This window comes from Alexandromys fortis, unplaced genomic scaffold, assembly GCF_014885135.2.
Source record: "Alexandromys fortis isolate MF-2015 unplaced genomic scaffold, M_Fortis_MF-2015_v1.1 scaffold_16, whole genome shotgun sequence".
NCBI classification, from domain to species: domain Eukaryota; kingdom Metazoa; phylum Chordata; class Mammalia; order Rodentia; family Cricetidae; genus Alexandromys; species Alexandromys fortis.
In genome coordinates, this window is record NW_026067893.1 from 17,653,155 (window position 1) to 17,677,791 (window position 24,637).

At 48.0% G+C, this 24,637-nt stretch overlaps 3 protein-coding genes across 6 annotated transcripts in view; all 3 read right to left on the minus strand.

Moving 5' to 3' along the window:
- Hoga1 (4-hydroxy-2-oxoglutarate aldolase 1) overlaps positions 1 to 21,407 on the minus strand; it is a 25,841-nt gene extending 4,434 nt beyond the window's left edge. Inside the window, exons 1-6 of one of the 2 annotated variants that reach the window (XM_050147112.1) lie at positions 20,887 to 21,404; positions 5,441 to 5,569; positions 5,162 to 5,289; positions 4,345 to 4,479; positions 4,021 to 4,117; positions 2,177 to 2,310 (exon numbers count right to left, since the gene is read on the minus strand). In XM_050147112.1, coding sequence (XP_050003069.1) covers positions 2,177 to 2,310; positions 4,021 to 4,117; positions 4,345 to 4,479; positions 5,162 to 5,289; positions 5,441 to 5,569; positions 20,887 to 21,079 — 816 coding nt within the window. In that variant the 5' untranslated portion in view covers positions 21,080 to 21,404. Of the gene's footprint in view, positions 1 to 2,176; positions 2,311 to 4,020; positions 4,118 to 4,344; positions 4,480 to 5,161; positions 5,290 to 5,440; positions 5,570 to 20,886 lie in introns of both variants that reach the window. The other variant, XM_050147120.1, reaches the window with a different exon arrangement.
- Positions 5,576 to 20,874, minus strand: CUNH10orf62 (chromosome unknown C10orf62 homolog). The gene has a single exon (XM_050147133.1). The coding sequence runs from the start codon at positions 14,283 to 14,285 to the stop codon at positions 13,377 to 13,379; it is 909 nt and encodes a 302-aa protein (XP_050003090.1). The 5' UTR covers positions 14,286 to 20,874; the 3' UTR covers positions 5,576 to 13,376.
- Positions 21,408 to 21,891: 484 nt separating the features above from the next.
- The window catches only part of Ankrd2 (ankyrin repeat domain 2), a 9,888-nt gene continuing 7,142 nt past the window's right edge, over positions 21,892 to 24,637 (minus strand). For all 3 annotated transcript variants that reach the window (XM_050147667.1, XM_050147659.1, XM_050147654.1), the window contains 4 exons: positions 24,418 to 24,516; positions 23,085 to 23,183; positions 22,828 to 22,926; positions 21,892 to 22,087 (listed from right to left, as the gene is read on the minus strand). In XM_050147667.1, the coding sequence (XP_050003624.1) occupies positions 21,941 to 22,087; positions 22,828 to 22,926; positions 23,085 to 23,183; positions 24,418 to 24,516 (444 nt within the window). In that variant the 3' untranslated portion in view covers positions 21,892 to 21,940. The remainder of the gene's footprint in view (positions 22,088 to 22,827; positions 22,927 to 23,084; positions 23,184 to 24,417; positions 24,517 to 24,637) is intronic.

Genomic DNA, 24,637 nt, shown 5'->3' on the forward strand with positions numbered 1-24,637 from the left:
AAAAGAAAGAAAGGAAGGAAGGAAGGAAGAAAGAAAGAAAGAAAGAAAGAAAGAAAGAAAGAAAGAAAGAAAGAAAGGTGACACAGGAAAGATGTTACTATCCCAGAGTGGTCTACAGGTTAACAATTCCTAGTAAGATTTTTTTTTTGTAACTATAGACAAGATTATTCTAAAATTAATATAGAAAGACAAAAGGAATTAACTACCTCAAGCAATTTTAAGGAAGCTAAAAAGAACCAAACAGGAGGAAGCAGCCTTTTACAAGACTTGTTTAAACCCTTACTCTGCAGCTAACAATCCAGACTGTGGCACAGTGGAGGTGTAGACACACAGATCAATGGAGAGGCTAGAGAGCTCAGAAATAAAGACTCTCACAAACCTGCCCCACTGACTTTTGACAAAGGCAGAAAGGCAGCTCCACAGAGGAAAGAGCTTTTTCAACAAATGGTTTTGGATATCCATAGGCAAAAAAAAAAAAAAAAAAAAAAAAAAAAAAAAAAAAAAAAAAAAAAAGGAACCTTGACCAAAGTCTCAGACTTTAAACAAAAATTAACTCAAAATGGGCCACAAACTTTTACAATGTAACTACTAAACTTTCAGGAAACAAAGTAAGAGAATATATATAGCAACTAGTGCTGAACAAAGACTTCTGAGACTTGACATTAATAGTAAGATCCAAGAAAGAACATATTGACAAGTTTGACTTCAACAAAATCTTAATTTTTCCCCCAAAATTTAAAATTTGATTGACCAAAAACATGTAAAGAAAATGAAAAAGAGAAGCTACAGACTAGGGGAAAATCTTTACAAGTACACAGTTAAGAAGGGACTAGTTGTTCTAAACTTAACATATAAGAAAGACATTCACTTAGAAAATGGACAAGATGTCCAGTGGTGGTGGTGCATAACTTTAATCCCAGCACTTGGAAGGCAGCGGCAGGAGAATCTTTGTGAGCTTGAAACCAGTCTGGTCTACAAAGTGAGTTCTAGGACAGCTAGAGAAACACAGAGAAACTGAGAAACTGAGTCTCAAACAAACAAACAAATAAAAAACTAAAAAAGAGAGAGAGAAGAGAAGAGAAGGAAAGAAAAGGAAAAAGCAAATGGACAAGCAACCAGTCAGGACTGCAGGTAGATAGCAAAGCACATGGTGTCTGGCTTGTGTGAGGCTTGGGCATAGTTTCCAGCACCAGAAGAAGAAAGAAAATGGACACAGGACGTAAGGACATAAACAGATATTTGAGAGTCAAGGCTGTGACAAGCAAATACATCAAAAGATGTTCAGTGTCATCAGCCACCAGAAACACATTACTTCCCAGCTCTCCACAGGGCTGAAATAAGACAGCACATGTGCTGAGGATGCAGAGGTACGAACACATTTACATTAGGGCAGATGCAGAACCAGGACAGTCCCCGCTACTCGGGAGGCTGAGGCAGGAGGATTTCAAGAGTGCAAATCCAGCCTTGGCGACACAGTGAAACTCTCTTTCAAAATAAATAAGGGGCTGGAGAGATGGCTCAGTGGTTAAGAGCATTGCCTGCTCTTCCAAAGGTCCTGAGTTCAATTCCCAGCAACCACATGGTGGCTCACAGATATCTGTAATGAGGTCTGGTGCCTTCTTCTGGCCTTCAGGCATACATGCAGAAAGAATATTGTACACATAATAAATAAATAAATAAAATAAGGATATACATTTCCTTTAGTTTTCTTCAGTTTTCAAATTAGCTTTGATCTTGACCAACATTCCTTGCTAAGTTCTCCTTGACCTGCCCCCAAAAGTACTGGAACATAAAGTCTGACCTGCAGAGCACATTGTTCTGACAACTCTCCTGGAAAATCAAAATAGCTCCAGTTCTCTGCTGCCATGGTCTCTACGTTTGTCGCTATCTGTACCCTGTGTGGTTGCTGTAAAGCCATGGCACACTGTCCCAGAGTCACTGACGTTGCTGTCACTCAGGACATTCCTTTCCATGCATGTTCAAAGGATTGGACATTTAACTAGCCCACATGGGAATTCCAATGAACTCTGAAGCTTGAGAACCTATGGGGCTCGTTCTCTGCAATCAGGGTTTCCTGGGGAGTCGGTAGCGGTTCCCACACTGGGACATTCTCGTGGACAGTTTGAAAGGGAAGGATTGAGCAGGGACCCAGTGCCAGTCCAGGGTGGGAGCTCACCGCTGTGTTGGGCTCGATGAGGCGGTGCTGCAGCATCTGGGCAGCTTCCCACTGTCCCGTGAGGCAGAGTCTCTCCAGCTGGCATACCTGGGCCCCTAAGACATTGGCCAGGCCGCAAATGCCCCCAACAGCTCCTGCCCGAAGGAGACAAAGCATTCATCAGAGCTACTTACTACAGAGAAACCCAAACCCTGAGCCCCGATTTCTATAGTCTTTGGGCCATGTCACAGTCATGGTCTGTGTGTCCAGTTGCGTACTTCCAGCAAAGGCTGCCTGTATGTTCAAAACAAGAAGTCTGCATGCCAGTTGCTGCTCAGAGCCAGTGGTGGAACAGGGAACACTGCCTTCAGAGCATCCCCTTCACCTACCTTCCACCTACCATGTTTCCAGATCTTGACACCTTACGGGCTGGGGAAACAGGAACTAAGTTCTGAAACCTTATTCCTTCAGTTAACTGGGCTACTACTGGTCAGGAGTGGGAAAGCGGCCTGGATTTGGGGCCAGGAGTCTGGTGTTTCCTCCCCTTGGCTTCAGGATGTGAAATTCAGCATTTGAGTGTGATTCTAAGATGAGGTAGCAGTGACCCTAAGCATAGTGGTTCAAGACTGGAAGGAAGATACCTACTATAGGGCCAGAGAGATGGCTCAGTGGGTAAGCCCGATGACCCAAGTTCAATCCCTGGGACTTACATGGAAGGAGAGAACAACTTCCCAAAATTGTCCTTTGACCACACATATGTGCCATTACATACATGCACCCTACACACATATGCATACAAAATAAATAAGATACAACTTAAAAAATTTAATGAGAACAGATTTATTTAAAAACAAAAGATACTCATAGCCAAGCATAGAACACTCAGGGAGCAGGAGCAGGTGGATCTCTGTGAGTTCAAAGGCCAGCTGGACTACAAGAACTTAAAGGATAATTAGGGCTACACAGAAAGACCTTTTCTCAGAAAGAAAAAACAACTCAAAAGCTTACATATTATGTGCTGACTGGGCACTGGCTGATGGGCTGGCCCTCTGACTTTCACAGACCACTGAGTTGTTTAGGGTAAAATGCAGGCCCAGTGAGGGCTGGTGTCCTGACTTGGTTACTGTGTGAAGCCACACCTCAGTCGCCCCTACCTCCAGAGCCTGTGCCTTCTCCACTGTATCTAAGGAAAGAGCTACAAAAGCTTTTCCCCCACCTTGCACTTTAGAGACTGTAGGATGGTAAAGGGATGTGCTAAGACCCGGACCAAAGCGGAAGTCTACAGAGCCCAGAGATAACGGAGACCACTGCTGTCTCCCACAGCTGAAAAATTTATCTCAGCTCGCTGATGCTTCTGTTCCTCTGCCCCACCCACCAGGGCTCAATCCAGCCGAACCCAAAGACCCTCTCCCAAAGCAAACAAGAGCAGCTGCTCTAAGTGCCATTGCTAGGATGCCGGACTGCAAGAGAATCTGAGCAGACAGCGGGAGATCCCACCCCAACCTCCCAGGTCTGACAGTTCATTCCGTCCCATGATCAGAGGCAGCAGAAAGCGGACTCCTGGCCTAGAGCAGCGGCCTGAGACCTCTGCTCCCAGAGAATGATTTACAGGGTGAGATTAGACGAGCTAATTTTGTCATCTAACATGGAATTTGGGACTTAACCAACTGCAGGCATCTCTACAGGCCAGCACCTTACTCATACACCCTCCCCCACCCAAAAGGGTCAAGCCCAAGTGCCCAGAATTGAGACAGCTGCTCCCTGCAATCCCAGGCCTGCCCCCCCCAACCCAGTCTCTCTTAGTAGTCCCGAGCATCTGGGTGCATTTTGGTTGGTCAGGACAGTTTGAGCAGCAGGAGGCTTACCCACAGCATAGCTGGCCAGGAGGAAGCCAACCGACCCAGCCAACACCTGGAAATCCTGCTTGCTGGTCTTGTGAACTATCAGCCCAATCTTGGTCACCTATTACAGTAAACACAGTGTGAAAGCTGGGTCCAGAGCTAGTGACCAGCCTGCACAAACACAGCCCAGTACCCAGAGAGATGCCCGGAAGTCCAGACCATGCCTAGGGGAGCCCACCCAACAAGCACAGGACTGACATGGGTCTCGTTGCTACTCTGGATAAGAAACTACCGCGCTAGAACCAGAGAAAGAGGAGGCGGTCCCAGTCTGGGAGCTGCTCCACTCACATCGCCACCACTGTCCTTTATGCCGATGATATTCGGGTGCTGAGACAACGTAACCACGGCGTCCACAGGCAGGTCTAGCCCTGTGTTGGCTGGGACGCTGTACAACACCACAGGGATCGGAGAAAGATCCGCGACCTGTGGGGCACAGAGAAAAGGAGGCGGCGGCACCTGCCCGGGTCTGAGGGGCTGGAGGCTTACCCTCCCAGGCCCTGGACAGTGTCACTGCAGAGCTGTGTGACAGAGACCTGCCCCCTGAAGGGTTACAATGACAGGAAGTCTGAGTGCTCTCTATACAGCAGGCACAGCCCGAAGCTATGTATGCAGATCTCATGTAACCATGAAGAAGCGCACAAGGCAGATGCCTTATTTACCCTGTTTTATTTTCTTAAGATCTACTTTTATTATCTTTAATCAGGTATATATGTGTGGGTATATGCACATGAGTACCGGTGCCCTTAGAGACCAGAGGCTTCTGATCCCCTGGAACTGGAGTTGGATATGGTTGCAAGCCACCCAGATGGGTGCCGGGAACTGCACTTAGTCCATCTGTAAGAGCATTGTGAGCTCTTAACCACAGAGCTACCTCTCCAGCCCCCATTCTTCCTGTTTTAAAGGAAAGGAAATGATACGAAGAGGTTACGGAGTGCTCTAATGTCACACAGTTGGTACCTGATGGCTTATACTAGGTCCTAGAGTGACTATTAACATGACGTAGGCTCTCCCTGCCACTCCTAGCTTCTCCTTAGGCATGGCCTCCATCTCCGCCAACCTCCACTTGGTCCCAGGCCTCTAACCCACACCCACCCCTGCCACCTACCTTGGTGTAGTGGTGAATGAGGGCGGCGCTGCTCATGCGGCCACGATAGTAACAAGGGGTCACCACCATGACTGCGTCAGCGCCGACCTGAGCCATGCTGACGGTCATCTCTACCGTGGCTTGAGTGGCTGCAGAGAGGAGAGGGGAGAAGGCAAGCCAAACAGGTCTCAGTGCGCCCCGGCAGGGGCAAAGCAACAGACAGAACCCAACCCCAGGGCCCAGGAGCCCGGATCCCCCACAGCCCAGCAGCCCCAGGTCCCCGAGGCATCGTGTTCTCACACTCGCAGCCAGAGCCGGCTATCAGGAGCTTGTCCTTGGGAATGGCCTGGCGCGCTCGGCTCACCACCTCCAGGCGCTCGCTGCTGGTCAGGAATGGAAACTCTCCAGTAGAGCCCTGGATCACGAAGCCTACAACAGAGCCCCATGACTGCAACCCACCCATTCCTACCCTCTAGGGAGCATCAGGATGCTGGTACTGCAGTCCCCAGAGTTACTTTCCCACCAGGGCTTTCTGCCCACCCTTCCCATCCCTGTCCTGACATAAACACAGGGCTCTCAACAGATGCATAGCAGTGCACCCCCCATTTTGCTTTGAGTGAGATACTTTAACTGTACCAGAAAGAACGGCCTATAACACAGCCTGCACCCATGTTCGCTGCGTCCATGACCACCCTTCCCATTATCTCCCACTTGGGCTTTCTGCCCCAGCTCAGGTGTTTACTGTTTTCTTTCATATCTTTATACACGTGCAACAAATATAAGGACCCAGAAATAAGATGACTTATACTTCAGAGAAATGGAGCCAGGCTTACATAACCTGCAGTTTGCTATTTTCGTTTGGCATTGTTTTGCGTTTGTCTGCAGCAGAATACAAAGCTCTGATTCGTGTGCTCTATTTCTATACAATGTTCAGTTGTCCTCGAGGACATTTCGACTTCTTGTCTGCTGCTGCAAATGACGCTGAAACGAACGTTTTCTGGAAAAATCTTTGGCTATGTCTAGGGATTCCTTCTGTGTTCCTGTAGTTAGGCCCGACAGTCACGTCTGTGTATAGTTTCCTGGGTGCCAGGCTTCCAATTGGTCAGCACACACACCACAGCAGGAAAGCTAACTGACTGTTCACCCATGCCAACTCTGGGTATCCTCAGAACTAACATTTGCCATTTTCTGTGTCAAAAGTGGTGTCTCACTGCATTTTTTTTTTCTTTTTTGTCACCTTGCTGTTTTGTTTGAGACAGGGTCTCACTATGTAGCCTTGGCTGACTGGGAACTCATAAAGATCCATCTGCCTCTGGAATGCTGGTATTAAAGGCGTGGACTACCATGCCCGGCTCACCCTCCTGTTTTATCAACCATTTGTTTGAGAGGTTTCTTTTTTTTTTTTTAAAGATTTATTTTATTTATTATGTATACAACATTCTGCCTCCATGTATGCCCACACACCAGAGGAGAGCGCCAGATCTCAGTACAGATGGTTGTGAGCCACCATGTGGTTGCTGGGAAATGAACTCAGGACCTCTGGAAGGGCAGACAGTGCTCTTAACCACTGAGCCATCTCTCCAGCCCCATGTTTGAGAGGTTTCTAACCCATATCAGTTAATGGTACCAATATTTTTACTTCTTTGAAAGCCAAGCAGAACTGACACTCTTGGCAGAACCTCGGGGAATGAGTGTTAGCAGAGACATTGCTCCTGGGTTTCCCATTTACTCTTTTCCTTCTCCCTGCCTGTACTGGTTAACCCCAACTGTCCATTTGATGAGCTCTAGACTCCCCCAGGAGCCAGGCCTCCAGGCATACCTGTGGGGGATTATTTTGATTAGGTCACCTGAAGAGGGCTGGCCAGCCCCACTGTGGGCAGAACCATTCACTAAGTTGGGATTCTGGATGGTATAAAGAGGAGAAAATGGACTGAGCATGGTCATTGCTTTCTGCTTTTTGATTGTGAATGCAACTTGCTGCCTCGTTCCTGCTTCTGTAAGGCCCGCCCCTCCCCTCCGGGATGGACTGGAACCTCAAATACTAAGTCAAACCCTTCCTCTTGTAAGCTGCTCAGTGTTCAGTCTCCCAAACCCTGGGACAAATGGTGGAGGTGCTTATTTAACAAATAGGTTCTCCCAGCATCCCTCAGTCCCTAGCTGTTACAGAGGATAACTGGCAGACCCCACCTTTTACCCCCACCCCAACTCTCCAGCCCAGGGGCTAGCTGCCCTTCCTGTAGAGGCTCTTTCCTTGGAATCTAGCCATTCTGGTTACCTGCCCCTTTCACCTTTGCCTAGGCTGCTGCATCTGGTTCCATCTTCTTCCCTTCCCGTCCCATTCTCCCTCTGCTCCCGTGGCTCAGGATCCTGTCCACTTTCAACTCCCCCAGATGATCCTGCCTCTGGCTATGTTATCCCTTTTATCTACAATAAACTTTCTCCTCCATACCTAAGAGCAGTCATGGCCTTTCCTTTCTATTTCTTTTTTCCCCATTCAGTCAGAGTATTTTATCAGTGTCAGGAAAGGCAATAATGACACTGTCCTTCCATTAAAACAAAACAAAAACCTCACATCTTTAATTCCAACATTTGGGAGGTGGAGAGTAGAGAATCAAGAGTTCAAGGCCAGCCTGTAGGATTTGGGAGACCCTGTCTCAAACAAACAATAAAAATCATAAATTAGTCAGATGGTGGTGGTACACACCTTTAATCCTAGCATTCGTGAGGCAGAGACAGGTGGATTTCTGCGTTTGAGGCCAGTCTGGTCTACAGAGTGAATTCCAGGAGAGAGAGAGAACAAGAATCACAAGTAGTGTACAAACGCAGCACACAACACACTAGGATTAGAAATAAATAGTGAAGTGGGAGAAGAAAAACACAAAAAAGCTGGGCGCAGTATTAGCATACAAAATCCGTGCCCTACAGCTGTGTGTAACAAACCATCAATTTAACTGGGAGCTTCCCAGTAGAGACTGCTAGGGAAATGTGGGCCCTAACAGATACACAGAATCTGAAAGACAAGAGCAAAGCAGCTGCCCTGGAGAAACACAGAGTTTCCTGGCACTGAGACCAAGAGACAGTGTTCCCGTGAGTCACTCTTCAGGGGACACAGTGTGATGCCGACTCAACTTCATACCACATTTTCCACGTTGTTCACAGAAGCGATAGGCTCCGCTGCCAGGAGGGCTGCTCGGAACCTTCTCGCTGGACACTGACTTTTCCTTTGTGATACCCCAAGGAATGTGTTGGAACAGTTGGGGTTTGGCTTCAGCGTGAGTGTGTCCTGAGGTCGGGTCCTTGGGACTGGGGAAGAGTGCAGCCTCTTGTTCTGCTTCCTGGGAGTGTCCAACCTCTTTGAAGAAGCTGCTTGCCCTGGGGAAGGCTCCCATTTAACCAACATTGGGCCAACCCTTAGCCATTTCAAAACCGAGATCATGCCACTTCTATTTAGTTGCTGAAGTTATCTGCTACCTCGAGTTGTGACAGGCATATGCTGTGGTCCCTAACCAGCCACAGTCACTTTTCATCTCGTACTCAATCACAGCAGCCCCTGGGCTCCATAGGTGACTCTCAAAGCAGAAAGCAGGGTCTGATGGCCCCAGAGGCAGCAGCAGGCCCTCTATTCCAGTCTCCTATGGCAGATAGAGCCTCTCACACTTACTCCTTACCACCCCAGCCCCCACCCTGCCTCCAGAATCAGGCACTAGGCCTGTACCTGACTCCCAAGCATGCAGCCTGGGAAGTCATCACACCTGCAAGTCTTCACTTCCTTTTCTATGTCATAAGTAAAAGTCATTCCAGCCCTGACTTGCAGAGTTGCTTTAATGGCTCAGCTAGGAAAATGTCCCAGAAAGCACTTTGACATCTAGGAACTGGTGCTGCAAACAACACCCTCCTTACCCTGGCTGCATGTCCAATCGCCCCCTCCTTACCCTGGCTGCATGTCCAATCAAGCTCAGTTTCCAAGGCAGTTCATAACTGCCTGTGACCCCACCTCTGGGGAATCTAGGGCCCTTTTGTAGTCTACACACACACACACATACATGACAGACACAAATTACACAGATGTGTATAAATTTCTTTAAAAAAAGAAGATAAAAAGAGGGCTGGAGAGATGGCTCAGCGGTTAAGAACATTGGGTGTTCTTCCAATAGGACCCGGGTTCAATTCCCAGTACCCACATGGCAGCTCACAACTGTCTGTAACTCCAGTTCCAGGGAATCTGATACCTTCACACCAACATACATAAAGTTAAATTAAAAAAAGAAAATTGCTTAACCAAACTTAAGCTTCCGTAACTGAAAAGTGGAGATACTGTTATTTTTCTCAAACAGTGAAGTTAAAATGAGATGCTCTTTGTAAAGAACTTAACTGGAGCCGAGTGCTGTGTGGGTGTGAGCTGCAATCCTCCTGGAGTTGGAAGAAAGTTCCCTTTAAAGCCCGAGTGTGGCTGGGCCAGATGGGAGAACCTCTCAACTCCCGTCCCCACCTTGCACAGAAGTCCCTCTCACTGTGGAAGCCGCTCAGGTGGGCGAGGCCTGAGAAGGGTGCTGAGCAGGCCTGGGCTACAGAGGCAACCTGGTGATTTACTGTGGCCTAAAGCAAGCACAGTGTCTCACAGAAGGGGTGACCCTGGTGACTCATCATCACCTCCTCCTCCCAAGTGTATCCTGGGACCCTCTGTGGGTCTCTGGCCACTGAGCCCTTCTCCTCTGAGTTCCCCCTCTCTGTTCTTTTTTTTTTTTTTTTTTTTTTAAATCATGTTCCCTGTGTGTGCTCACATGCAGAAGGTGCTTGGAGTCCTTCAGCCACTCCAAGGGATCAGGCAAGCTTTCTCACCCTGACCTCTTCCACAAGACGAGATCTGGAGCAGATGGGCTCCAAAGTCCTCCTTCGTCCTAAGTCCCACAGTGGTTTCTGCTTTCTCCTTAGCCTTCCCCCATCTAGTAATGTTCTTCATCAATCCAGACTGGGGCATGCCTTGGATACCACTTGCTTGGTTGTGCAAGGCCCTAGTTGGATTCCCAAGCACCACGAAAACAAATGTCGGGGTTCTCCCCCACCCACAACCACTGCCATTCTCCTGCCTCTGCGCAGAAGCTTATGGAATGCCTTTCTGCTTCGAAGCCAGCCGAGACCTCTCACAATCCTAGAGTAAGTGTCTCAAATCCCTGTCCCTCGGGGCCCTGCAGCCCATAGCATCTTGTTGTCCTACTATGTGCTCTTCTTGCTTGACCTGGAGTCACCCAGTCTGGAAGAACAGCCTTGGAATGGCGACCAACCCAGACTCACTGAGGTGAGTGTTGACAATCTGCTGTATAAAATAACCATCCTGAATGTGCAGGCCTGAAGCAGACCTTTTTTTTTTTTTTTTAAAAAAAAAAAAAGAAAACATGATCTAATTTATAACCTCCCTCTAGGACGAAATGCCTGACAAAATGCTTAAGCAATTCCTAAAGAACTTTAATGGAGGGGGCTGGAGAGATGGCTCAGAGGTTAAGAGCACTGAATGCTCTTCCAGGGGTCCTGAGTTCAATTCCCAGCAACCACATGGTGGCTCACAACCTTCTGTAATAAGAACTGGTGCCCTCTTCTGGCCTATAGGCAGGATACTGCATAAATAAATAAGTAAACAAACAAACAAATAAGGTCTGGATCTGGGAAGCCAGCCACCTCCCAGCTCGGGCCAGACTCTGGTGGCTGTTTAGCTGCCCTTCGCGTCAGTCTCAACAGTCATCTGATGGGCTTTTCTTCCCCCTAATAAAAATGTTCACACCAAAATCTATATTTAAGTGGTCTGCCCGTGGGCCATTTTGCCTACAACAGGACAGTAATAGAACTTTGGCATATGCTCATGGACTGTCTGCAACTGTCTCAGCTTTGAATTTCAGAGATAAAAATGGGATATAAGGAATGCCGATAACATCTTATAAGCACAAGAAACAGAACCAAGGATGAACACGGGTGCTAGCTGAACACAATTTTGCCAACTTGAAATATTTTTCTAATTTTTTTTTTGGACACAAGATCTCTTGTTGTCCAGGCTGGCCTCAAACTATGTAGCTGGGGATGACCTTGAACTCTTGACCTTCTTGCCTCTCCTAAATGTAATGTTGAAATTACATTAGTACACCACTGTGCCTGGCTGAAACTTTTAAAAATGTATTCCAAAATTGTGAGCTAATTAGAAAATTTATGTAAGTCTTTAAGTACATGATTTCAGATGTCCCAGGTATACACTCTTTTGTCTTTTCTGGGCTAAGAAACAAACCCATGGCCTTGAACATAGCAGCCAGGGGCTCCATCATTGAGCTGTGTCTCAAGTTCTGTGCTTGTATTTCTAGTCTTTTCAGGTGCCAAATCTCACCACTCTTTTGAGTTTTGTGAAAGTTTTTAGCCTCCAATACTTTGCTCTGTGATCAACCCTACTTATTTTCAATTAAATTGACAATTTCAATTAAAATTCAGTTTTGTCTGTTGAGTGGCTATGTTTGTGCAGGTACGTGGGTGTGGGTGTGGGTGTGTGTGCGCGCGCGCGCGTGCGCACATGGGGCTGGGCTTTTATGTGGCAACCAGACGACAATCTCTTTCTGTTCTTTCCCTAGTCTGCAGTGCACTAGGTGAGCTAGGCTGACTGACCAGAAGTACCAGGGATCCACCTGTTTCTGCCTCCTCATTACAATTTTTTTTTTGTCTCTGTTTTGCTTTTGTTTTTTGTTTTTCGAGACAGGGTTTTTCTGTGTAGCCTTGGTTGTCCCAGAACTTGTTCTACAGACCAGGCTGGCCTCGAACTCACAGAGATCTGCCTGCCTCTGCCTCCTAAGAGCTGGGATTAAAGGCATGTGCAACCACCAACAGGTACAAAATTTTATGAAATATTTAAAATATGCCAATATAGGATATTCCTCAGATGGAACTCCTACCATCCAAAGGAATTTTTTTTGTTTCCCCTCAGTTTATATTTATTCTGCTGAAAACTATGAAAATAAAAATTCATATATACTTGGGCAGTGAAATGGTCCAGTGGTTCCAAAACTCCTGCCACCTTGATAGTGCAAACCTGAAGACCTGAATCAAATTCCTGGATCCATGCAAAGGTGGGAAGAAAGAAATGACCCCATAAGATTGCCCTCTGATCTCTACATGTTCATATCATATGCCAACAGCAAATTAAAAAAATTTAAATTTCATTCATACAAATTTATACTAGCAATGTCCAGAAACTAAAAAATACTAATCAACTGACCACATTTAAGGTGTTTATGACCTTAGCTATACTCAGTGACTTGCCCCAGATAAGACCAACAAGGTAAAAACTTAACAGACTCAAATTTATGTCAAAGATTTACCTGGAGTCAGGCAGTGACTTGTTGACCTGTCTAAAGACTCACAGAAGTGGCTGCTTGATTTGGGGGTAGAGGGTCCTAGGAGGAAGACTCAGAGAGAATGCCAGGCGTGTAGGAGGCCGGAAGAAAGGTAGGCTGTAGGGGGGGCGGGCATCAGGATAAGCAGAAAGGTAGAACCTTGGGAGGGGAAGAGGACAGGAGGCAGGAGGCAGCTGTAGTCTGAACACTGGAGCAGATGTAGCAGTCACAAGACTCAAGCAATGGTGACATGACCCAGATGTGTCATATACAGCTCTAAGCTGTGGACACAGGATCCCCATGGACCCAAGAGAATGGGGCCCAAAGTCCCACCTGGATGACTTACGACTTACTCTTTGCTGAAAGCCTGCCCCTGGTCACCTCTTGCCCAGCCCGTGCTCCACCCTGGTTCCTTGGCAGCAGTAGGCGGGTGGGTGTGAGACCTCTGGCAGGGGAAACTGCTATGGTCTTAAGGCTGGTGCAATGAGAAGGCCCCCAGCCAAGGCCCACCTACAGAACTGCTGGGGACACACCCTCTCCTCCAACCCTGCCCAGAACTCAGCTGACCATAGAGTCCCTGGACGCAGAATGAGGGCATGTAGGGCTTTATTGGCTCCATTCAGGCATGTGGAGTCAGTGTGGGGCTTGTGGTGGCTGCTTCTGTAATCTGCCTCATGTCTTCTCTCGTGGGTCTTCAGGGCCCTCGGGCTGTTGAAGCTGCATCCCTTCCTCCCTCACTCGTGGGGGCCAGAAGTAGGCATTTGGGTGGCAGCCTCTCACCCTGGACCAAGCAGGTTTCCCCATAGAAGAGAAAACAGGCCTGCGTATGTGAGCCGGCCCTGCTGGGGGAAGGGGCACATGGTTAAGTGGCTTCAAGAGTCATAGGTTTGGTGGCTGCGGTTGGGCAGACTATGGCTCTGATGGCTTGCGTGACCTGGTTGACCCTGGTGGCTCTGGTGGTTTGAGTGGCCCAGATGACTCTGGTGGCTCTGGTGACTTGAGTAACTTGGATGACCCTGGTGGCTCTGGTGGCTTGAGTGGCCCAGATGACTCTGGTGGCTCTGGTGACTTGAGTAACTTGGATGACCCTGGTGGCTCAAGTGATCTGGGTGATGACCCTGGTGGCTGGAGTAAACAGGATGACTCTGATTACTCTGGTGGTTTGAATGCCTGTGCTGGCTCTGGTGCCCATGGCGACTCTGGCTATAGATGGTGTGACTTTGGTTGGAACCAGCTATGGAGGTTTCCCGCTGAGTGAGGAAAGTCCCTTTCAGCTTTATATCCACCTCCTCCAGAGCCTTCAGCTCTTCTGGGCTGATGTCCCTGGATTCCACGTGACCTATATGCTGGTAGGTCGTGGCGCGTTGCAGCATGGAATTAGCCAGGTGATGCCCCTTGGCATCGATCTCCTTGGCACAAGCAGCCACTGCGGCCCATGTTTCGTCCTCCATTGACGAGGGCTTTCTTGACTCCCTCTGGGTCTCTTTGGTCACTGAGGTCCCAGACACCTTCTGTTTGCTGGCAAAGGAATCTCGGTGCAGAGCCATGCTTCCTTCTCCGTGTTTGGAGGTGAGGGTGTCCATGTGGAATGTGGTGTTGGCTTCCCCATGCCTATTTTCATACGAGGGGCCATTGTTGCTGACATAGCGGTGGGTGGGCAACCTCTCTTCGGAGAGGCAGCTAAAGTGAGACTTGATCCAGCTGTCATTTGATAGGCAGGATTCGGGAGACTTGTCTCGAGCACACTCTGTCTTCCTTTTTCTCCTCTGAGCCCACAGCATGAGGCCTCCACCTCCTAGCACGAGGGCAGTCCCCAGCACCACCTTGCATGATGGTTGCTGGAGGAACTCTAAGAAGTCCTCCAGGGCCCTAGGCCTCAGGCAGAGAGCTAAGAACGCGCTGGGAGTGGCGGAGCCCAGATGGTATGGTTCATGCTTGAATGGGCCGGAGCCCTGCGGGTGTCTGGCAGGCAGGCCCCTGCCTCACCCTCCTCTAGTATGCCCTCTGACACCTCAGCAATAAACCCCATTGTGAGGAAGGCAGCCAGGGGGGATGGGGTGAGGTGAGGCCACCTTAGCACTCAGACGTAGTCTGGCAAGCCTCATGTAAGGTTTGGGTCTTGTCCCCTGCTCTCAGTGGGAAAAGTGTCATTTAGCTATGAGATGCTTCTGCCTTCTGCTGGCTGTGAGGTCTTCTACTCTGTCCTGCTTATTTTCTTTGGTTTCCCTCGTCATTCCTTATCTAGTGGCCCCCAGAGTGCAGAGGACAGTGAATCAGTTTGGCCATGGCAAACTGGGCCCCCCTTAGCTGAACTGGCATCCATTCCTGGTCAATAACTCCCCAAGAAAACCATCCCTGCTGTCAACACAACATATACTGTCTCTTACAGCCCTAGCTCCATTACAGGGGAGAGTCCAGAAACTAAAGGACCCAGGAAGGAGCTCATTCTGGAACAATGAGGTCACAATTGAGAGCAGACAAAGCAGTGGGCTGAGAAGGCAGAGTAGATAGGACAAACATCAGGCCCCAAGGCCTGGGGTCATTCTACATTCTACATCTTTCCTGAGTGATAGCTTGAAGATCCAAATTGTTTGCTTGTTTGTTTGTTTTTCGAAACAGGGTTTCTCTGTAACAGCATTGGCTGTCCTGGAGCTCACTTTGTAAAGTAGGCTGCCCTCAAACTCAAGAGATCCACCTGCTTCTGCCTCCCCAAGTGCTGGGATTAAAGGTGTGCATTACTATGCCTAGCCAAGATTCAAATTTTTTGCCCCTGGTAAATAAGCATCACGAAATTTTGAGCAGGTAGCCTGGCTAGTCAGGCTTGCCACACATCCCTGTACGGTCCTGAATTATTCCTGTGTATTTGGGGCTAGGAACGGGTCTGGGCTACTGCTGTTTACCTCAAAGCATGTAGCACTCTCAGAAAGGCCCAAATGGTCCTTGTAAAAAGTTGTGTTATTTGGGACTGAGCAATGGCTCAGTGGCTGCTCTTCCAGAGGTCTTGAATTCAATTTCCAGCATCTACATGGTGGCTCACAGCCATCTATAATGGGATCTGTCACCCTCTTCTGGCATGCAGGCATACATGTAGACAGAGCATTCATATACAGAAAATAAATGCTAAAAAAAAAAAAGCTGTGATATTTGAGGGGCTGGAGAGATGGGTCAAGAGCACTTGCTACTCTTTAGAGGGCCTAAGTTGAGTCAAGCTCAGCACTTGTCAAGCTTGGTCTCTGTAATGCCAGCTCCAATGGATCTGACATCTCTGTCCTCCTCTGGTTCCTGTACTCAACATACCCATGTCCATGTGCTGTGGGACAATGGTCCTGTACTTTGTAAAGTTTTGTCACTTGTACTGTTTTAATAAAATGCTGATTGGCCGGTAGCCAGGTAGGAAGTAGGGGTGGGGTGACCAGAACAGGAGAATTCTGGGAAAAGGAAAGGTTCAGTCTGCAGTCGTCCTTCAGACAGAGGAAAATGAGACTGCCTCGCTGATAAAAGGTACCAAGTCACATGGCTGACACAGACAAGAATTATGGGTTAATGTAGGATATAAGAGTTTATAAGAAGCCTGAGCTAATAGGCCAACCAGTATAATTAATGTAGACCTCAGAGTATTTCTTTGAGACTGAATGACTGCAGGACCAGGCAGGACAGAAATCACTGTCAACACTGATGTGAAGGCACACATACCTACATAACGTTACAAAGTAAATCTTTTTTGAAAAGTTGATACCAGGCATAGTGGCACACAGCTTTAATCCCAGCATTCAGAAGGTAAAGGTAGGCATATCTCTGCAGATTCAAGACCAGCCTAGTCTGCAAAGTAAGTTCCAAGACAGCCAGGGCTATGTAGAAAGAGTCTGTCTCAACCTCTCATCCCCCTCAAAAAGTTATTTGAAATATTTTCTTTAATCAAGTAATAATTTTTATATATACTTTTTTTTTTCAGAAGAAACCATAGTCCACATTACATGTGGTAGGAATAAGGTACAGCTGAAAGCTTTAGGGGACCTCAGCTCCCCAGCCTTGTTGAACTATCCTGGGAATTTCTATTAACCTCACTGGAAATAACAACTCAAAGTTCACCTGTGAGGCTGTTTACAGGTGTGAGTTCAGGGTCACTGGCCCTTCTGAACAACCCCTCCCTCTAGGCTTTGGCTATGACCTTCCAAAAGTTTTTTTATTAAAAAATTTAAATTACCTGGGAATACCAGGTGCTGTAGGCTATAAAAAAATTTAAAAAAAAGAAATAAAAAAAATTAAATTAGTCTGGCTGGGCAGTGGTGGCACAAGCCTTATAATCCCTGCACTTAGAAGGCAGAGGCAGGTGGATCTCTGTGAGTTCAAGGCCAGCCTGGTCTAGAGAGTGAATTCCAGGACAGCTAGAGCTATACAGAGAAACCCTGTTCTGAAAAAAATAATTAAATTAAAGTATAATTAGATTACTTCCCTTGTTCCTTTCCTATGTCTCCCTGATTAATTCTTTCTCAAATTGATGGCCTCTTTTTCTTTATTGTTACGTATATATGCATAAATAAAATAAATACAATCTGCCGACTCCATGTGTATATGATTTCTGGGCTTACCACTTTGTACTAGATAACTAACTAGGGGTTCATTTCTGAGTGAAACTAATTCTCCCTCTCTCAGCAGTCAGTAGTTAGCTGTAGTTCTCTGTCTAGGAATGTGACCCCTATGAGAATTTCCTCTTTCAAGTTAGCATGTCTATCGATATTGTCATTGTTCAGGTCTTGTTTAGGCACACCAAATTTGGTTATAACTTTTATTTTACTTAATAAAAATTTGAAGTTTAAGATTACAGAACTCTAACCCTTACTCAAGGCCCATTTTAATAACCATAAAACACTGTGCACAACACTCAAACCTGCATTTTGCACAAGACAGTAAACCAGAGGAGCAGACCCTGTGCTTGCTGGTACTAACACCGCTTCTGATTTTCTTAGCCTCAAAGAGCTGCTTCTATGTATGACTGACAAGCTTTTGCAGTTTGTAATTTGTTGGGGGAGGGGACGTCGTCTTCTAGAATTGCTTTTGGCTTTCATGGGGGTGATATTCTTTCTATGGGATCCTGTGAAAGTGGAGTGGTGGTTGAGTTTCAAGATTACTGTCTGGTGCCGGGCAGTGGTTGCACACGCCTTTAATCCCAGTACTCGGGAGGCAGAGGCAGGCGGATCTCTGTGAGTTCAAGACCAGCCTGGTCTACAAGAGCTAGTTCCAGGACAGGCTCCAAAACCACAGAGAAACCCTGTCTCGAAAAACCAAAAAAAAAAAAAAAAAAAAAAAGATATGGTTGCAGATGATTTCTGAGTGTTCGGTATGATGTGGGATTTCCGACGTGGGATTCCCCTCTTTATGCTGTGATTACCACTAATGAATAAAAAAAAAAAACTATCTTGGCCTGTTGATAGGGCAGAACTTAGGTAAGCAGGAAAAACTAAATGGCATGCTGAAAGAAAAGAGGCAGAGTCAGAGAGATGCCATGTAGCCCCCGCCGGAGACAGACACCGAACAGATTTTTACCCAGTAAGCCACATCCACGTGGCAATACACAGATTAATAGAAATGGGTTAAGATGTAAGAATTAGCCAATAAGAAGCTAGAGCTAATGGGCCAAGCAGTGATTTAATTAATACAGTTTCTATGTGATTATTTCGGGATTAAGCAGCCAGGAACCAATAAGCGGCTTCCTCCAATAGTAATTAATTTATCTACTGAAGATATCCCTTATCTACAAATTAGGAGCCACTTTCTCTTTCCAAAATAGCTAATGGTGGTTGGTTTGTTTTGCTGACCACCAAAGGCAGCCATTGCACATCTTTTGATTCTTCCTTATCATTTCTGTTTTGTACTTCAATGGAACTATTTTGGTTCAGAACTGACATGTACTTTCAATACTGCAAACAGAAGCTAAAGGTTTGGCATACTCTTTTCATTATTTATTGTGCATTTTTGTTTGGTTGGTTGTTGGTTTTTTGAGACAGGGTTTCTCTGTGAGACAGGGTTTCTCTGTGTAGCCTTGGCTGTCCTGGAACTCATTCTGTAGGCCAGGCTGGCCTTGAACTCATAGAGATCTGTCTGCTTCTACCTCCCTGGTACTAATTATAGGCATGTGCCACCACTGCCTGGCTATTGTGGGTTTTTGTATGGTATTTGATAACATTAACTAATTTGTCTTAAAAAATAAAAATTTTACATTTTAGGGAGGGCACATGTCTCTTGGAATGCTTGTGGAGGTCAGGAGATGACTTGCAGAAGTTGGTTCTCTTCTTCCACCTTACATAGGTTCTGGAGACTGAATTTAAGTCATCAGGCTTGGCAGCAAGAACCTTTACCCAATGTGTAATCTCACGAGTCCCTTAACTTTTATTTTAAAAGAATACTGTTCATTTAAATAATCAGTACAGATCAGCAATACTTAAAAAATAAATATAAAAACAAACCAGCTGGGCAGTGGTGGTACACATCTTTAATTCCAGCACTTGGGAGGCAGAGGCAGACGGATCTCTCTGAGTTCGAGGCTAGCCTGGCTTACAGAGTGAGTTCCAGGACAGCCAGAGCTACCCAGAAAAACTCAGTCTCAAAAGAACTAAACAAAATAAAAACAAAAACAAAGAAAAAAAACCAGAAAACCCCAGAGCTTCAGGCACTCCTTCTAGAATACACTGTGCTCACTCACGGAAGCACCAAGGGCAGGTTCCATCTCTTTAGAGGACTTGCTGCCCACACTCATGCAAAGTACTACGTGACAGCTGTCTGCATCTGTCCCTGAGCACTGGACTGCATAATCTATTCTGGAAGGCAAGAGAAACAGATTTAATATGTGGTTGCACACTGGAGACATGACAGGACCCCCTGACTCTATGCCCCCTATGCCAGCTGCATGGTTGACTATCTTGGGAGAATTATGTTGAGCTGCCTCAGAGCCTGAGGGCTTAGTTCCTGACCTCTAAAGCCCTCAACTTCCTGGTATGAGGTGAATAGAGAACTCAAATACCATCAGGAACCCATAAACCAAATCCCCCCCAAAATTGTCTAGGGTACCCCATGCTGGTTGCAGCAGTTAGGGAGGCAAAAGGGAAAACCCAAAGACAATTCTGGAGGTCTCTGTGAACTCCTGGATGGCAGAAACACAATGTATACAAAATCCAGTCCTCCGGCCCCTGCCCTAGAGTGTCTTGGTCCTTCAGCTGAAGCGGACGAAGTGTTCTCTCTGAAGCTAAGGGCTGTCATGCTTTGCTTTAAGGAAATCAAGTCTCAGCCCAACCCCACCCACCATAAGCAAGCTCCAGACACACTGGCCCTGTTCAGTGTGTGCACCCATAGGCAATTTGTCCCTTGACAAACACTCGTCATCATCTGAGTACTGAGCTGGGGTGGGGGACTCACTGTCACAAAGCAGCTCTGCCGCAAAGACACTTGCACTTTTAATAATCATCATTCCAGCCGGGTGTTGGTGGCGCATGCCTTTAATCCCAGCACTCGGAAGGCAGAGACAGGCGGATCTCTGTGAGTTCGAGGCCAGTCTGGTCTACAAGAGCTAGTTCCAGGACAGGAACCAAAAGCTACGGAGAAACCCTGTCTCGAAAAATCAAAAAAAAAAATCATCATCATTCCAGGAATCGATACCTTCAAATGTACAGCACTCTAGAATTTATACCATGCATGTTTTCACTCCTGTTCTTCCAGATTCTTCTTATGGCTACCCCACAACCTGGGCATTATCACTCCTATATGTCATATGGAGAAGCAGGCAAAGAGTATTCCATAGGAAAGGCCATTGGCAAAGCTGTGATTGGAAACCAGAGGCCACTATCCTAGCTGCTAGCCTGTGCCTGCTCAGGCAGAGCCACACCAAACAGCATTTGTTGGAATAGGTCTTAGAGGGGATCCAGCAACTCAGGAGGTATTAGAATAAGCGGACAGAATGGAGTATGTAATCAGTCGGATCAAATCTCAGCCGCTATGTGTTAGCTGTGTGGCTGTGGATGGTGATCACATCTCTCGGACCTGTGTGTAAAACAAGAGGTGAACCAGAGGGGCCGGCACACTGAGTAGTTCTGCCAGGCAGGCTTGGGAGGAAGGGAGGCAGATACTGGCCGCTCTGCCATGTGAGCGGGCCAGTGGCCTTCCCATCAGCAGAGGGCCCGGTAGACAAGGACGTCCTCATTCACTGACCCACGTGATCCCCACAAAAACCCTGGGAGTAGAGAAGACGGTGCCTCAGCCCTCCACAGCTGGGGAAACAAAGGCAGGTGAGGCTCTGTCCATGGTGCCAGACCTGTGTCCTGTCGTCCCGTCCCCCGTGCCCCCCCCCCCCCCAACCGCTTCAGTCAATCTGGCTTCCCAATGCCCTCTTACCTCGGAAGGGGAAGGTGCCTAGTTTATTCAGGTTCTCTTCCAGTTTCCCATAGTCTACCTCCGCGGTGGCGGTGAAGGGGGTTGTCACAGGTGGGTAGATGCCGGCAATGTCTACCTTCTTCCCCTTCATATTCCTAGACAAGCCCCTGCTCAACCCCTGCCTCATAGAGGCCCAGATTTGGCGGCCTAGCATTTCTTCAGGGGGCCTGAGGCCTAGCTGTCTACAGCCACAGGGGAACTGAGTTTGGACTCCTTTTCCCCACTGTTAATGATCAACAAACCCAGTTAAAAATTCGTGGCCCCAACCCACAACTTGTGGACGTGAGGGGAGTGTAGCCTGGGGGCGGGCCCAGAGGCTTGACGCTGGTCTTCTTGCCTGCTGGGAAGAAGCTGGAGAAATGCCACAGCTCTGGCCTGAAAGAGAGCTGGCTCCTGGGGTTTACACTAAAAAGTGTCTCGGACGGAGCTTGGGCCCTCTTCCCAGAGCCCCAAAGCCAAGAGCCAGCACCCCTACCCCAACACACACAACACCGTCCAGGCTGGTCTGAGTCTGACGGAACTGATTGGCTGAGCTGCCCTGGCCCCGCCCCACTGCAGCGGGGTTGAACCGTTGTTCAAGAAGCAGCTGGGGGGGGGGGGGGCGGGGAACCACGCCTCCTGTCTACCAGGCTCCAACCAAGGCCGTCGTGTGTTGTTAGCCCTCTCTGCAGGACACACACCTCCATAGAACAGTCTTGGGGACTGAGGGGCAGAGAATGAATATACCACAGAGAGGAACTATATCACAATCCTGGCCCAAGGGAGGAGGGATGAAAAGCAGGATGATGTGGACAAAGCAAGACCACAGGAGGGAGACTTCCTAGCTCAGGAGTCAAGGGACTCCACATTCCCTTGTTTCCAAGTTCACACCCACTTTCCATTCCTGCGTGTTTGGAGCGCAAAGGGACGCAAAGACCACAAATACCAAAGACAGCATTTTATTGTGTTGAGTCTGTGGGTGTTCCTGCCAGGCTGGTTGCAAGTAGCTCCATAGTAGGGGACTGTTGCCCAACTTTTACTGGGCTGGTACTGGCTGGGGGGTCTCACGCCCACTCCCAAGCCTCTCCAGTCCGTTCTGTTCTGATTCTGGCTCAGGATGCTCCAGGGCATGCCGAGTATCTGCTTGCCATAGCTGGACGAGGTCTGTAGGGGTCTTTCCTGCCTGGAGAGAATAGGAGGAGATTATTCAGGCTTCAGAATTTGCTCTCAGCTACAACAGTGGTTCTCAACTGGAGGCAAATGGCCAGAGGTAAAGACATCTTGCATTTTACAACTAGAAGTTGTGGGTGCTACTGATATTGAGTGGGCAGAGGCCTACAATGCACAGGAAAGTCCCTTCGTTATGAATTGTCCAGCACCAAAGCCTGCAGTGCTGAGTGGAGACCAATCACGCCCTCTCCACGTGCTCCTGCCTTCCTCAGTGTCTCTTAGCCTTTTTGCACCAGACAAATCTTTCTAGGCCCCTCTTTAGCGATTGTTCTGTGGACCAAAAGATGGGCTTGGATCGGAGGACATCTATTCTCCAAAATCCTGAGGCCCACCCTGAACCACCATGATGTGCTAGAGTGGTCACAACACCAACCAAGGACTTGGATTCTCTTCCAGCTGGACCTCCATAATTGGGCCTGGACACTGGGCTCCACTCTGCCCTATAGGGGGACTTTGGGGAAGTTCTCCCACCCCCTGTCTCCTATTGTTTCTCTGAACTTGTGGTCTGAACCTTGACATGGAAAGAGGGATCTGGGAAGGTAGGTGGTTAGGGTGGCGTGGCCAAGAGCCAATGACACGTGTACCTAGGCTGTGACTGGCCCTAGGCTGTGGCTGCCCCGTGCCTCTGGAGACCATCCAGTAAGCATTTGCAGCTTTAGGTGCTCACCCAGCCAGCCAGAGAAATCAACTCACCAGGTTCTTAGCCATCATGTCAGCCCCATGCAGGAGCAGCAGTTTGATGATTTTGTAGCGGTTGAGTCTCACGGCATCATGTAGGGCACTGTCCCCTTCCTAGAGTCGGGGTCACACATGACAGTGGGTGAGTAGGGTTATAGGAGCTGGGCCTTGCTCAGAGGCTGTAGCCCTAGGGTCCTGTGGTGAAGGACTACTCGCCCACGGGCTGCCCCGACACCCACGGTGGCTGAGCAGGGGAGGAGGCAAGCACTCACCCTGTCTTTGGCATTGATATCCAAGCCCAGAGACAGAAAGTGTTCCACAATCTCCACGTGTCCAGTGCGAACGGCTACGTGCAGGGGAGTGCTCAGGAGCTGTGTACGGAGAAGCAGGACTCTTGGCAGTGGGCCAGGAATACGGTGTCCTGGGGTGGGGGAGCTATCTTATCTCTAGCCTCATCCTACTCCCAAGTCTAAGCGTCAAGGCCTGAGCCTTGGACAGGAGACACTGGTACAACACGCCATTATCCTTCCCAGTGAGCTAAATAGACAGCTTTAAGTGCTGTGTCCTCTAGGTAGCCTATCACGGTTCCCCTCTTGCCTAGCAATGAGCTACTACTGCCCAACCCTCTTCTCTCTCTCTCTCTCTCTCTCTCTCTCTCTCTCGCTCTCTCGCTCTCTCGCTCTCTCGCTCTCTCGCTCTCTCGCTCTCTCGCTCTCTCGCTCTCTCGCTCTCTCGCTCTTTAAAAATAAGACAGGGTCCCACCATGTAATCCAGGTGGCTGCAAACTCTCAGTTCCCCTGCCAATGCCTCCCGAGTACTGGGATTGCAGAGGGGCACTACTATGCCTAGGTTCTTCTTTAATTATTTGGCGAGTTTATTAACTGGGATGCTGAGGATTGAGCCCATGGTCCTGCACGTGCTAAGCAAGGATGCCACTACTGAGTGACCCTCCCAGTCCATCCCTTTAAAAGGTTTTTTTTTTTAACGAGACAAATTATCACTGCATAGACCAGGCTATCCTTGAACTTAAAAATCCTCATGCCTCTGCTCCTGAGTACTGGAATTAAAAGTGTGTGCTACCAAGCCCAGCTTCTTTTTAATAATTATATCAGATGCCATTAATTGAGAAATGACTGTGATAGAGGTGGCAAAAGCTTCCTATGTTAAAAAGTAATTTATTTACAAACATTCCCTTCCTAACCTCTGTAAGAACTCCACAAGTTTTACAACTGAAGAAGAGTGTCTGAGAGGTCGAGATTGCATGTAAAGAAATAGATGGATGGAAGGATGATAGGTTAATAAGTAAATGAATAAATAATAAACTGATGGATGGGCGGGTGAATAATGAAGGATGGCATAGGTGTACAAATCCTGCATCCTCTCGGTGGACCACGCCTCCACAAGAGCAGGTCTTTTGTCTTTCTCTCAGCACTTGCTCCCAAGCTCCCTGGAGGGCCTGAAGCTTCTCTGCAGCCACGCTAGAAACCAGGCTAGCCCACTGCTTACCTACCACGTGAGCTTGCTTGCCATTTGCTGCTTCCCCCCCCCCCGCCCCCCGCCTCACCCCGCAGCATCCCAACGTGTACTGCAGCCTATGAACTTCACCTTGTCTCTCACATTGGTGTTGGCTCCTCGGCTTTGCAGGAGTCTCACCACCTCCAGGTGGCCTCCACGGCAGGCCCAGTGCATGGCTGTGCAGTCCAGCTGGAAGGGATGGATGGAACTTAATAGCAGAGCTGTTGGGAAGGAAGTTTCCTGGGGAAAGGATTGAAGCCAAGAAGGCAGAGGACAAAAAGAAAGAAAGAAAGAAAGAAAGAAAGAAAGA

What these genes read in the sequence shown, in the direction of transcription:
- CUNH10orf62 (XM_050147133.1), bottom strand. Translation starts at nt 14,285, where the DNA reads ATGCTGTGGGCTCAGAGGAGAAAAAGGAAGACAGAGTGTGCTCGAGAC.